This window comes from Vanessa atalanta, chromosome W (assembly GCF_905147765.1).
Source record: "Vanessa atalanta chromosome W, ilVanAtal1.2, whole genome shotgun sequence".
In the NCBI taxonomy this organism is placed as follows: Eukaryota; Metazoa; Arthropoda; class Insecta; order Lepidoptera; family Nymphalidae; genus Vanessa; species Vanessa atalanta.
Window position 1 is genome coordinate 3651758 of NC_061901.1, and position 13881 is coordinate 3665638.

General features: G+C 37.6%; 3 protein-coding genes across 3 annotated transcripts; 2 read left to right on the forward strand and 1 right to left on the reverse strand.

The window, feature by feature from the left end:
• Window positions 1-545: 545 nt before the first annotated feature.
• Window positions 546-3740, forward strand: LOC125075546. Its single transcript, XM_047687258.1, has one exon. The coding sequence runs from the start codon at window positions 546-548 to the stop codon at window positions 3738-3740; it is 3195 nt and encodes a 1064-aa protein (XP_047543214.1).
• A 2839-nt stretch (window positions 3741-6579) lies between these two features.
• LOC125075547 lies at window positions 6580-6996 on the forward strand. Its single transcript, XM_047687259.1, has one exon. It carries the CDS (start codon window positions 6580-6582, stop codon window positions 6994-6996), a length of 417 nt encoding a protein of 138 aa, XP_047543215.1.
• Window positions 6997-11876: 4880 nt separating this feature from the next.
• On the reverse strand, window positions 11877-13346 carry LOC125075548. The gene has a single exon (XM_047687261.1). The coding sequence runs from the start codon at window positions 13344-13346 to the stop codon at window positions 11877-11879; it is 1470 nt and encodes a 489-aa protein (XP_047543217.1).
• Window positions 13347-13881: the final 535 nt, after the last annotated feature.

The following is a 13881-nucleotide window of genomic DNA, read 5'->3' on the forward strand; positions in this document are numbered from 1 at the left end:
AGTTCTACCCTCAATTTTGTATTTATGTTACTGTACGGTGAATGACCGTACATTCGCGTCAACTCAGCAACAAAACTATTTATATTAATTACTATCTTAAGCAATTAGTCAGTTCACATATAGTCTCGCAGGTGTGTGGACTCATTAGCATTTATTATCATATTTTATTTAATCAATAAACAGTTTTATCAATTATATTATTTCTTATATCATTGAAAGTTGTGTGGAACACCGTACAACTTTATGGTCCTTCGAGCCGGATATGAACCAGCGACCTATGGATATACAGTCCAACGGATCGGAAGCCGGATCGGAAGAAAAAAAAAAAAAAGGACTTTACGGTCTTTCGATCGTTGGACCTCGCGAGTGCGTGGTGACTACGTGTACAATCGAGTTATTGCAACTTGTGAGGCGAACACTAAGTGAAACGTGGAACTTACAGTGACACTTACATCTGAAAGCCTTTATTAACATTTATCATAATCAAACAATCAGTGTCTATTTTATCAAGTGTTCCGGTTATCTTATATCATTTTTGAGCAAAAATGGAAGATATCATTTCCACGCAATATCAGCTTATGCAAAGCATTGAAAATGTTTACACCAACTTTAAAAAAGATGGTGCTGAACGGAAGACATACTCTAACATCCAGAGGCGTATATCAACTCTAGAAGCATATTGGAACGAATTTAACGGCAATCATATGCAGCTTATTGACTATCAAAACGTTGAACATGACTACTTCAAGCACAACTTCTATCAGAGAACTAATGATTATTATCAAGACTTGGTAAAGTACCTACATCTGTACTCCTTATTTGCGGAAAATCCTTCTGTTAACCAAATGCCCGAGAAACCGCAGCTTGGCAAGTTACAATTATTTGAAACTTATATTCTAAAACCATCAGCGTCGCCTGCTAGGAGAAGTGGTATAAAAACGTCAGCTACCGCATCGTCAGACAACGACGCCTTGGGAGATGTTCCTGAGATACCAGTACCGCAACTAAGACCACAACAAAGCTTTCGTTCAAAAGAAATGAAAAGCAGCAGTACCTGTAGCAAATTAGACGAAATGCTTCGCAAGCAAAAAAGTAATTTTAAGGCTTTTTCAAGAACGATCGCTAACATCGACTTCAACAGCATCGCTGAAAAATGGGAATTCGAAGACACATTAAAGCACATCGAGTCACGCTGGTCAACTATAGACAATTTACACTGGGAAATCGACAGTGAGCTGTATGAAGAAGATAAAGAATATGAGCATTCCTTTAATATTTACGAGCGGGAATATACTGAAATCAAAAAGGCTTTAAATCAAAAAATGTGGTCAGCATCGTTTAGAACACAATCAACTCCAACTATGGACATACCAACCTTCCACGGGGATTATCATAAATGGAATTCGTTTAAGGATCTATTTTTAGAAACTATTCATAAAAACCGTTCCATGTCTAATGCGCAGAAAATGCAGTTCTTGAAAAGCAAGGTCAAAGGAGAAGCTGAAAAACTCATACAACATTTAAACATCAGTACAGAAAACTATCAAATTTGTTGGGACATTCTGAGTCACCAGTTCAACAACAAAAAATTAATATTCAGCTCTCATATCAATACCATATTAAATTTACCAGCAATGTCAATTCAAGCAGCAGCATTTATCAAGAAAATTCACGATACCGCCAATGAGTGCTTGAATGCCATAAGGTCGCTTGGAGTCGACATCACTACGTGGGATCCTCTAATCGTTCATATACTTTCTCAAAAATTAGACCAAGAGACACATCAAGATTACATAGAGTCGTTAAAAAACCCTAGAGAATTACCTACGCTGGCCGAATTTTTCGAGTTTTTAGAAACGAAATTCACCTCTCTAGAAGCTTCGAAACGTAAGCAAGATAGTATTGCGCAAAAATCAACCTCGCAATATTCGTCAGTTAGGGCCAAAAAACCGAATCAGCAAAATAATTATAATAATTACAATAAATATTTTACTAACAACGCATATCAACCGAACAAACACATTTCGAAATCATTACTTGTTTCGTCAGCAGTGCAATGCCCTCAATGCAAAGGGAGACACGGCATTTTCAACTGTAAAGAATTTCTAGAAATGTCAAATGACAACAAGTTAAAGACTGTCTATGGCCTACGACTCTGCGTCAACTGTTTGCATGATCACAAGGGAAGCAAATGCATCTCAACCAGGACATGTAATAAATGTACAAAACAGCATAACACCTTACTGCATAACGCGTTCAGCTATTCGTCACGAGCAGAAGCCGGTCACTCGGACAAAGTCAATGTATCTCAGCAGAAAGCAGCGGGAATCCTTCTTGCAACAGCATTAATCAAAGTTACAGCCGTCGATGGTACGTATCACATCATGCGAGCGCTTATTGATCAAGGATCTCAAATATCTCTCATCACTGAGAACGCAGCGCAGCGACTACAATTGCCCCGTCGTCGTTGCAAAGGCGTAGTATTTGGACTAGGTTCTCAGGGAAATAATAGCAAAGGATCCATACAAATAACAGCATCAGCAATGAACAGCGAATTCACGTTCAGCACGACAGCAATCATAATGAACACACTTATCAGTAATCTTCCGAATCTGTCATTCCCTAAACCAACATGGTCGCATATAGAGCACATTCAATTAGCGGACCCCGAGTTTTATATTAGTAAACCGATAGACCTGCTACTAGGGGCCGAAATTTATTCCCTTATTATGATGGGAGGATTGATTAAGGGAGATAATGAATCACAACCCATTGCGCAACAAACTCAACTTGGCTGGTTGCTATGCGGTAACGTTAAAACTTATCAATGTAATGTGATATTAACAAACACAGAAGATATACAAAGATTTTGGTCAATCGAAGATATCGGGAATACTTCTGGAATCATTTCATCGGAAGATCATCATTGTATCAAGCATTATAACGAACACACAACACGTCAGCCAGACGGTCGATACATCGTAAAACTCCCTATGAAACCAGACGCCATGGAAAAATTAGGAGAGTCTAAGCAGAGGGCAACAGCACAGTTTCTTCAGTTGGAGAGGAAACTTACAAAGAACAAAAAAATATTACACGAATACTCGGCTTTTATTGACGAGTACATTACGTTAGGTCATATGGAAAAAGTAAGCAGAATCGACAGTAATCAGAAACCGTCGTATTATTTACCGCACCATTGTGTCATTCGCCCCGACTCCGCTACGACAAAACTGCGAGTCGTTTTCAATGCGTCATCGCCTACGTCATCGGGACTTAGTCTAAACGACTTAATGTTCAGCGGCCCTAACTTGCAGAGAGACTTATTATCTTTAATTTTAAAATGGAGATTGTACGAGATAGCATTTACAGCAGATATAGAAAAAATGTACAGGCAGATCAAATTACATCCTGAAGATCAAAATTTACACAAAATAATCTGGAGAGAACCAATCGAACAACAACCTCGATACTTCACCGAAAATCGATCTCTAAATGAATATAAATTATCAACTGTTACTTATGGTACTAAGGCTGCGCCATTTCTGGCTATGATGAGGCTGAAACAATTAGCAAAGGATGAAGGTCACAAATACTCAATCAGAGCTAAGCAAGCACTAGAAGAGCACTTCTACATGGATGACTTGTTGTTTGGGAGTGATGACGTCATATCTGCTTCCAAACTGAAAAATGAATTGATAGCACTCCTCAGTTTAGGTGGATTTAACCTTAGGAAGTAGTCCTCCAACAGCAGCAAATTATTGACGGATCCTGTCTCAAAGCAAACATCATTCGACTTCAAGCATCATGAATCAACGAAGGCCCTGGGTTTAAAGTGGATCCCTCAGGAAGATGTTTTATCATTCCGATTCGATTTAAGCACTCCGTCTAAATTACTGACTAAGCGGGTACTTTTGTCGGAAATATCCAAAATATTCGACCCGGTAGGATGGCTGTCTCCCGTTACAACTAAGCTGAAACTTTTATTTCAAACAATATGGCTACATGACATCCAGTGGAATACAGAATTACCTAAAGAATATAAAAGGGAATGGCACATGATTCGGGATGATTTAGAATCTATCAACGAGATAAAGGTACAAAGATGGCTGAAAACTCATGAATTTGACACGATCGAGCTACATGGGTTTTGTGACGCATCTACCAAAGCGTACGCCTGTGTGGTGTACTACAAAATAAATAATCATCAAGATCAAAGGTGTACAAATAAATCATTTATTGTCATCGGAGCGGCGAAAGCAAGACTAGCACCTGTGAAGAAAAAAGTCACACTGCCACGACTCGAATTAATGTCTTGCCTGTTACTATCAAAGTTAATGGATGTTGTCTCACGCACATTAACTGACTATAAAATAAAAATGTTTGGATGGACGGACTCTACCGCAGCATTAGGGTGGATTCAAGGTGATTCAAATCGTTGGAAGTCGTTTGTAGCAAACCGGGTTGAAAAGATCAAAACCGTCATGCCATCAGAATGCTGGCGTTATGTAAAATCACAAGACAACCCAGCGGACTGTGCCAGTAGAGGAATCACTGTGAAGCAACTACAGCAACATCCGCTATGGTAGACTGGGCCATCGTGGTTATCCTCGTTCAATTCAAATTATCAACAGGAACGCGAGGTTTACGTCACAGACCAAGAAACAAAACAATTAAATAAACATCAAACAGCTGTTGCTGTTACCAACCAATGTAATATAATTAATGATATAATAAGCAGACACAGCAATTTCATTCATGCAACTAGAGTACTCGCTTGGATACTACGTGTGGTGTCATGTAACCGAGATTTATCAAATAAACAGTTTTATTTATCAATTAAGGAATTGTTACGATCAAAACATTTGATTATAAAATATTATCAACACATCGAGTTTGCGGAGGAAATAAACTGTATTTATAATCAAGAAAAAATCAGTTCGAAAAGTAAAATTATTAACTTAAATCCTTTCTTAGATAAAAAAGGATTATTGAGAGTTGGAAGTAGAATTCAGCATGCGAATATTGAAAGTCATATGAAGACTCCGCTAATCATACCTCACGAAGGTCATTTAACAAACTTGCTAATAGACCAAGCGCATAGAAATACATTTCATGGTGGTACAAGGTTGACTCTATCACGCCTAAGACAGCATTACTGGGTATTAGGAGGGAACAGAGCGGTTAAGAAGTATATCCGCAAGTGTGTTACCTGCAGAAAGCATAACCCCGATAAGCAATACCAACTTATGGGTGATTTACCAGCAGCCCGCACCAATCCAACCCGGCCGTTTTACAACTGCGGCGTCGACTTCACTGGCTACGATTACGTCAAATACAACAAAGGTCGAGGAGCCAAGACGACCAAAGGATACATTGCCGTATTCGTTTGTATGGTGACAAAAGCAGTGCATCTCGAGCTTGTCTCCGATTTATCTTCGTCAGCATTTATTTATTTATTTATTTATTATGTTTTGCTAGCGGATGTTACATAAATTACACACCAATGAAATCATGTACAAAATAAGATACATTATGTACACCCATTCAAAAGCAAAAACTGCATGCATAGCGTTCTTGCTCCGATTACAATTATATAATTAAATATTAAAGTGCTTGATTAACATTAAGTAACAATATTTCGACATTGAAAGGAGAAAAAAAAAAAAAAGAAAAGTGAAGAACAGAAATAACAAAAACCACATTACAAAGTACTATAAGTTTACATATTTACATTTATATGCTATTGTAACATTCTTTCTGTAATAACTTTACGGAAAGTCTTAGGTGAGTCCGTACTGATATCGAGCAAATCACTAAGCCCATTGTATAGTTTACACAAACGTGGTAGTATTGAGTTTTGAGCAAAAACAGTTCTGCAGAGAGGTGGTACTAACAGCGTAATAGGTTTTCGAGGATATCTGTAAGGCACCCTGAAATTTAATTTAGAGAGTAAGCTTGAGCAATCAATTTTATTATGAAGTAGTTTATATAGAAACGTAAGGTCCAGTAAGTCTCTTCTTTGTTCTAAGCTAATCATTTTAAAATATTTTAGTCTATTTTTATAGGATGTTATAGATTTCTGAATTCTAGCTTGATAGGAAATATGCCATAAAAACCTTTTTTGAATACGTTCAAGTCTAAGACAATGGGCAGAATAGTGAGGTCGCCAGACAACACAACAGTATTCAAGCTGGCTACGAACGAGGCTATTGTATAGGATTATTTTTGTTCTGACTTGTTTAAACGGCTTTGTAGTCCTAATAACGAAACCCAATAATTTCGAAGCTTTCTTAACAATTGCATCATGGTGAGATACAAAGGTTAGCTTGTTATCTAATAAAACTCCCAAATCATTAATGGCATTAACTTCATCTAGATTGTTACCGTACAAATTGTAAGTAGTAGGTATATACTTTAATTTACGTGTGAATTTTATGTGTACGCATTTTTTTGCATTAAACTCCATGCCGTTTGCCTCGCACCAGTCAACCACACTATTCAGGTCCCTCTGAAGAAGAACAGAGTCATGTACAGATGAGACAATCCGGGTAAACTTAAGATCGTCTGCGTACATATATGGAGTTGAAAGCATTTATATCAGCACTTCGGCGGATGGCAGCTAGACGTGGGGCACCGCGTCATGTATACTGCGACAATGGAACAAACTTTGTAGGCGCCGGTCGCATCTTACAGAAAGAGTTCTTTAACTTGCAACAATTATTAGATCAACAATTTTATCACCAAATCACTGACATGGAAATAGAATTTCATTTTAACGCGCCATCTTGGCCCAGTGCCGGCGGGCTCTGGGAAGCAGCGGTCAAGAGCCTTAAGCATCACCTTCGAAGAGTACTTGGAGAACAAAAACTCACCTATGAGGAATATTCTACGTTATTAGCACAGATAGAAGCATGTTTGAACACTAGACCTCTGTGTGCTATCACAGATGATCCCGAGGACATAAATTTTCTCACACCGTCTCACTTCATATAAGTGGCCCGACGCTTAGCATCATAGAAACCGAACGAGATGAAAGGACAAGATGGCAGCTAACACAAAAAATCTTTAATGATTTATGGAAACGTTGGCAAAACGAATATCTGTGTCAATTATCAGCTCGCAGTAAGTAGCAGCAGCTCCAGCAGAATCAACAAATAGGCGATTTAGTCATCATTCATGACACGAACTTACCTCCCGGCAAATGGCTACTTGGCAGAGTCGTCGATTTGCACCCTGGAAAGGATGGGCATGTACGGGTCGTAACAGTCAAGACGAAGAATGGCAACATCCAAAGACCAGTCGTAAAGTTATCAACGTTGCCTATTAGTAATAAAGGAAGTTTACTACAACAATCTAAACAATCAACTTCATCAGAAACTGCATCGAAAATATTTAAACCGAAAGTTCGTTCCGGCATCAAGACAATGCTTATAACTTTATCTACAATGTTGCTTATATTACCGACACAATGTTCATATAACATAGCGCAATTGAAAGACAATCAAGCGATCTATTTCGACAAGATTTCTAATATGCATTTAGCAAGAGGCGAATGGAAGCTTATTGTTTATTTTGACATGAAACCGTATTGGGAAGGCTCCGAGATTTTAAGAAAATATTTAAACCATATAGAAACTTTATGCAAAAGATGTAACCAACCACTGTGTGAAACAATTATAACACAGTTTGAACACGCCTATAAGGAACTTGAACATTACAATCACTTGTTGCTTGGTCAGCAGTTTAACGATGACGCCACGAGAAAGTCACGGGCGAAACGTGGTCTAATCAACGGTATCGGAAACATTGCGCATTCACTGTTTGGAGTCCTAGATGATCAATTTGCCGAACAATATAAAAAAGATATCGAATTACTGCGATTAAATCAAAAACATATAGCCACACTCTGGAAAAATCATACCTCGATAGTCGAAGCGGAACATAATTTACTACAAAGAATCGAATCTACAATTAATAAGCAACACAAAGTCATCAATCAACATATAAACAAATTAGATAGAGTTACAAGCAATTTTAGTGAAAAAATTCAAGATATGTTAAACAGCAACGAGTTCGCATCATCAGCTATAATAATAACTAATATGTTACAGAATCTCAAAACCATCCAAGAATACTTACTTGACACAACTGCCGACCTGCATTATGGAACGTTTAACGTACACCTGATAACACCAGAGCAGCTAAAAAATGAATTAAACAGCATATCAGGGCATCTGCCCAAGGAACTATCATTACCAATTAACAACATCATAGGAGATCTTCCGAAATTATATCATCTTTTAAAGGTTAAGGCAAAGGCTACAAGGGAATATTTTATTTTTGAGATTCGGATACCGCTTGTTACAAGAGAGTCAAATGAAATATTTAACCTTATACCTATTCAGAAAGGTAACAAGAGTAGCATGGTCAGCATAAAACCGATAGCAGACTACATAGCCTTGAGTATACAAAAGGACTTATACTTACCTATGACTCAAGCTGATATTCAAAAATGCCGTCCATTTGACGATTACACTTATCTGTGTATGTTACGAACTCCAATATATCGTCTGACGTCAGATAAAAACCTCTGCGTCAGAAGTGACGTATCATCACACTGCGTCACTATTAACGAGTCGTGCAAAGCAAGCTGGCTAGGATTACATGAACTTAACACATATTTGTTTTCATGTTGCGAACAATGCAGAGTTCATATAATATGTGACAATCAAATGTCAGCAAAGATTGTAAATGGCTGCGGAATAATAAATCTAGGAGAAAACTGTGTTCTCAAATCTGAAAAGATCACGATCTTTTCGCATCAACGGCGAGAAAACAGTCTCCATACTGAAATAAACGTACCGAAAATAAACATTCCGCCAATTAATCAAGTAATAGATTTTGAAGTTTCTACGGACAACACTACATCAACATTTATAAACAAAGATGTCGACCATACGCAGTTCCTGTTAGAAGCAAATAAAATCGAAGATCAAATTCAACAACTGAAAGTTACGCCTGCAGAAATCCGTTTGAATGAAGTTTCTGCGCATGACATAACTTTATATGTCCTAATAAACTTTCTTTTCGTCATCATCATCGTAACTGGCATCACCCTAGCTTGGCGCAGATACCGTAGCTGGCGCAAAACTCATACCGCCAGTCTATCAGCAGAAGCAGCGTCAGCGCCGAAGAACGCGACAGGAACACCTCTGCGAGCAATGCAGTCAATACACACATCGTCACCGCCGCCATCGCAAGTCCCGCGCGCCGCAGATCTCGTGCGCTCCTCAGCGACATCGGGCAACTCTACCAATGATCATGTTGAAATGAGCGATCTAAGATATGCCCAGATTGCCCATAAGGCGACGTCTCCTAGTTTTATCAATCATTTTACAAAATAATGTGCTGTGTGAAATTTTTAGTAACTCATATTTTTATCATCATAAGTAACTAAATTTTTGTATTATTTTAACAATATTTTAACATTTTAATTAGCATTATGTTATTTAAGACTTTATCTAAGCGTTTTGTAGCATATAGTTAGTAGTTCATTTTTTTTTTTATCCTTAACTATTGTTAACCCTGTTCCGCATCATCCCTTCATCTCCTGTCCCGGAGCATGTACGGTGAATGACCGTACATTCGCGTCAACTCAGCAACAAAACTATTTATATTAATTACTATCTTAAGCAATTAGTCAGTTCACATATAGTCTAGCAGGTGTGTGGACTCATTAGCATTTATTATCATATTTTATTTAATCAATAAACAGTTTTATCAATTATATTATTTCTTATATCATTGAAAGTTGTGTGGAACACCGTACAGTTACACTTATTATTTTTACTCATACTCATTGTTAATTCGTTATCATTTTAATATGTTGTTATCGTCTTTTGAATCCGCGGTGCGCAGGAAAACCGTCTGTGGTTTTTGTTGTACCGTTTTGTGTATTATTAATGTATTGTTCTTTTGGTTTAATAAATAAATAAAAAAAAAAAAAAGAAATTTAACATAACCTGTGGACCACCGTGCAATGTTTTTTCATGAGCATGCGCAATTAAAACCTTGGTGAATTGATGTTTACCAGGCAAAATTATCGGATGTCTTGTATCGTAACATGCGTCTGATTGTGCTATGCGTCAACTGACTCTTAGTATCCCTTTCTGATCCAAAAAGGGGCAAAGAGATCGTAATTTACTCCTTTTAGGAACATATTCTCGAATCTTTAACTGTTTTATTTCGAATGAAAACTCGCGCTCTTGTATTTGTTTAATGCATGATAATAATGTTTCGCTCATTTCCTTTGGAGTTATAAATTTAGGTAGTTTAGGTCTATTATCCTTTTTTAATTTAACATTCAAAATTCGTCTACAATATGATACAATTTTTAATAGTTTATTTAACGATGAATATTTTAACCAAAATAAATTCTCATCAACATCAGATATAACAGTTAAGGATTGGATTCGTTCCTCTTCATGTGTGTCTTCAATTAGGTTTTTATTTATAGGTATTGTAGTTTCTGACAACCACTGCGGTCCTCTCCACCACAATACATGCTCATTTAAGTCTTTAGGATGTAGACCACGCGAAGCACAGTCTGCAGGGTTTGTTTACGATGAGACATGATTCCACTGATTGTAGTCCATAATATTTAATATAGTGGACACTCTATTACTAACAAATGTTACCCATCGACTTGAGCCTCCTTTCAGCCATGCCAATACTATGGTGGAGTCAGTCCATCCATAGAGATGTTCCTTGGGGATTTCTAGAACTTGTGACACCTCACTAATAAGCTTGGCTGCTAAGATGGCGCCACATAATTCAAGTCGGGGAATCGAAACCTCCTTTACTATTGGGGCAACTCGAGTTTTAGCGGTCAGTAAATGTACATGCGCTCTATTTGAACTATCAACTACTCGTATATAAACCGCTGCTGCAAAAGCGGATTTTGAAGAATCTGAAAATACGTGTAACTCTCTCTTGCAATCTCGTGTAAAATTTATCCATCTAGGTATTTTGACATTTTGTAGATCTACTAACTTATTTCTGTAATTTAGCCACTCACAAAGCAATTCAGCCGTCAAACACTCATCCCACTCAAGACCTGACTTCCACAACTTCTGAATTAAAATCTTAGCATTTACTATCACGGGGGCAATCCAACCTAAGGGGTCATACAATCTCGCGACATCAGATACTATTTGTCTTTTAGTAACCCAATCTTTAGGCTCAGGTAAGTTTAACGTGTATTCAAAATTATCATCCTTTCTGTTCCAACTTAATCCTAGTACTTTTATTAAATCATTTAGTTTTATAGGTTGCTTTTCTTTCAACTCAGTCTTTCCAATCTGCTCTAAAAACTCCTCATTGTTACTATTCCATTTTTGTAACTCAAAACAACCACTTCTCATTAACTCATTCATCTCCTCATAAATTTGTATAGCCTCAGGAACCGTGTCAACTCCCGTCATTAAATCATCCATATAGTAGCATTGTTTTGTTATCCTCGCAGCTATAGGATACCTCTTCTTTTCTAACTCAGCTAGTCTATGCAATACTTTCACGGCTAAATATGGCGCGCATGCTGTACCGAACGTTAAACGCAACAATTTGTAATGTTGTATGGGCTCCGTTTGATTAAACCTCCAGACTAATCTCTGGAATTCGGTGTCTTTCTCTCTCACCATCCGATACATTTTAATAATATCGGCTACGATACAGATTTTATGATGACGCCATCTCATTAATATGTGCCTCAAATCTTGTTGTAACCTTGGCCCAACAAGAAGCTCATCGTTTAGTGATACACTATTGTCACCCTTGCTCGAAACGTCAAAAACGACCCTTACTTTGGATGTGTCTTAATCTTCTCTCACCACACCATGGTGAGGAAGATAGACAGCTTTAGGATTCTGTAATTCACTCTCAGAAACCAATCTCATATGATTCATACTCAAGTACTCACTCATAACCTTATTATATTCTTCTCTCAACTTTAAATCTTTCGATAGTTTTCTCTCTAAATATTCTAACCTTTTTATCGCCCTCTCTTCTGTATTGCCATACTGACATTTCGGATTTTCCGTTGCAAAGGGTAACCTCACTATGAATCTACCTTCATTATCTCTTACTGTAGTTGAATTAAACAAATCCTCACATACTTTCTCGCTATCAGTCATCTCTTTATTTATTAAATTAGGCTCATCTTCCATCTCCCAAAACTTCTTAAGTAATTCATCCTCTTTTATTTGTAAATGCATGCTAATAAAATTATCCTTTCCTAAGGCTCGAGGTCCTTTTGACATTTTTTCAGACAAAATCCATCCACACAATGTATTTTGGGCTATTACATTACAATCAGGATGCTTAATAACACCATCAAGTAGTATTTCATTATAAACCTCAGCACCTAATAATATATCAATTTTACCTGGCACAGCGTATGTAGGATCTGCTAAAGGTAGGTTGTCCATTTCCACCCATTTGGGTGTGCTCAAATTAGTTGAAGGTAAAAGTGATGTTAAAGAATGCAACACATAAGCGTTAACTTGAATATAACTATTAGGATTATGACGTGATTCCAGGCGAAGTAAAACCGTGTATTTAATTCTCATACGACCATCTCCTAGCCCTGACACCCAGCCACTCACTGGTTTACGTACAAGACCTAATAATTGCACAGTAGACTCAGATACAAAAGATGCCTGAGACCCTTGGTCAATTAAAGCACGAATAATATACTTAAAACCGTTAGAATGGAATACCTTAACCTTAGCCGTCGCAAGCAGCACGCTGTTGGGTTGTAGCTCCCCTCTGGAAAATGTAGCAGTTACGTTTGTATCACCTCGTGATGTACTCGCTCTCTCATGTTGTGGTTCGATCGATGACACTACCTTTGTTTGCTCTTGGCTACTGGTTGTCTCCTGGTTACCTCTTTCAAAGTGTAACATCGTGTGATGTCTTCTTCCACATTTTTTACATCTGAATGGTTGACGACACTTAACGACCGCATGAGTCGGTGCCAGACAATTAAAACATAGTTTAGCTGTTTGTACGAACTCCTGTCTTTCCTTAGGTTTCATAAGACTAAAACGATTGCACTGGTTGATAAAATGATTTTCGTGGCACATCGGGCACTCTTGTTTAGCCTTAGATTTGTTCTCTTTTTCCCTATCCTTCTCTATTGATGCATGAAATAATTTTGATTTAAGGGCAGGTTTAGCTTGTTGCACGTCACGTTTTGCGTTCGTATCTATCATCTCTAAGGAGCGGAATCTGTATTCTAAATAATCTCTCAATTGTATCCAAGTGGGCAATTCATCACATCTCATGTTTAAATGCTGCTCCCACTGTTTGATAGATTCCGTGTCCAATTTCGAAACGACTAAGTAAACAACAATTGCATCCCAGGTCTCAGTCTTAATGCCCAAATTATCCAAAGATTTAAGACAGATAGACGTTGTATCCAATAAACTTCTAATTGTATTGGCTGACTCGTGTTGAATTTTCTTTGTGGCAAATAAAGACCTCATAACAGAATTACAATTATAACGCTTGTTATTATAACGCCGAACTAAGTGCTAAGTGCTTCCATGCTTCCTCATAATTAGCATCAGTTGTTGAAAAATTACTCAGCAGATTTAATGCTTCTCCACTCAAATTGCACTTAAGGTAATGCAGTTTCTGTACCGATGAAATACTCTTATTATTATGTATTAACGAGGAAAACATGTCGTAAAAGGTTTGCCAATCTTCGTACTTACCCCCAAAAGTGGGTAGTTGTATGCGGGGTAGTTTAACATCACTGCAATTTTCATTTGCTTTAATAGTAGCTGGTAGATTGGGTAAATCGGTTACTGGCGAAGG

Bases quoted from the DNA above. Each gene is read 5' to 3' on its own strand.
- LOC125075546 (XM_047687258.1), top strand. From the start codon at position 546: ATGGAAGATATCATTTCCACGCAATATCAGCTTATGCAAAGCATTGAA.
- LOC125075547 (XM_047687259.1), top strand. From the start codon at position 6,580: ATGGAGTTGAAAGCATTTATATCAGCACTTCGGCGGATGGCAGCTAGA.
- LOC125075548 (XM_047687261.1), bottom strand. From the start codon at position 13,346: ATGAGATGTGATGAATTGCCCACTTGGATACAATTGAGAGATTATTTA.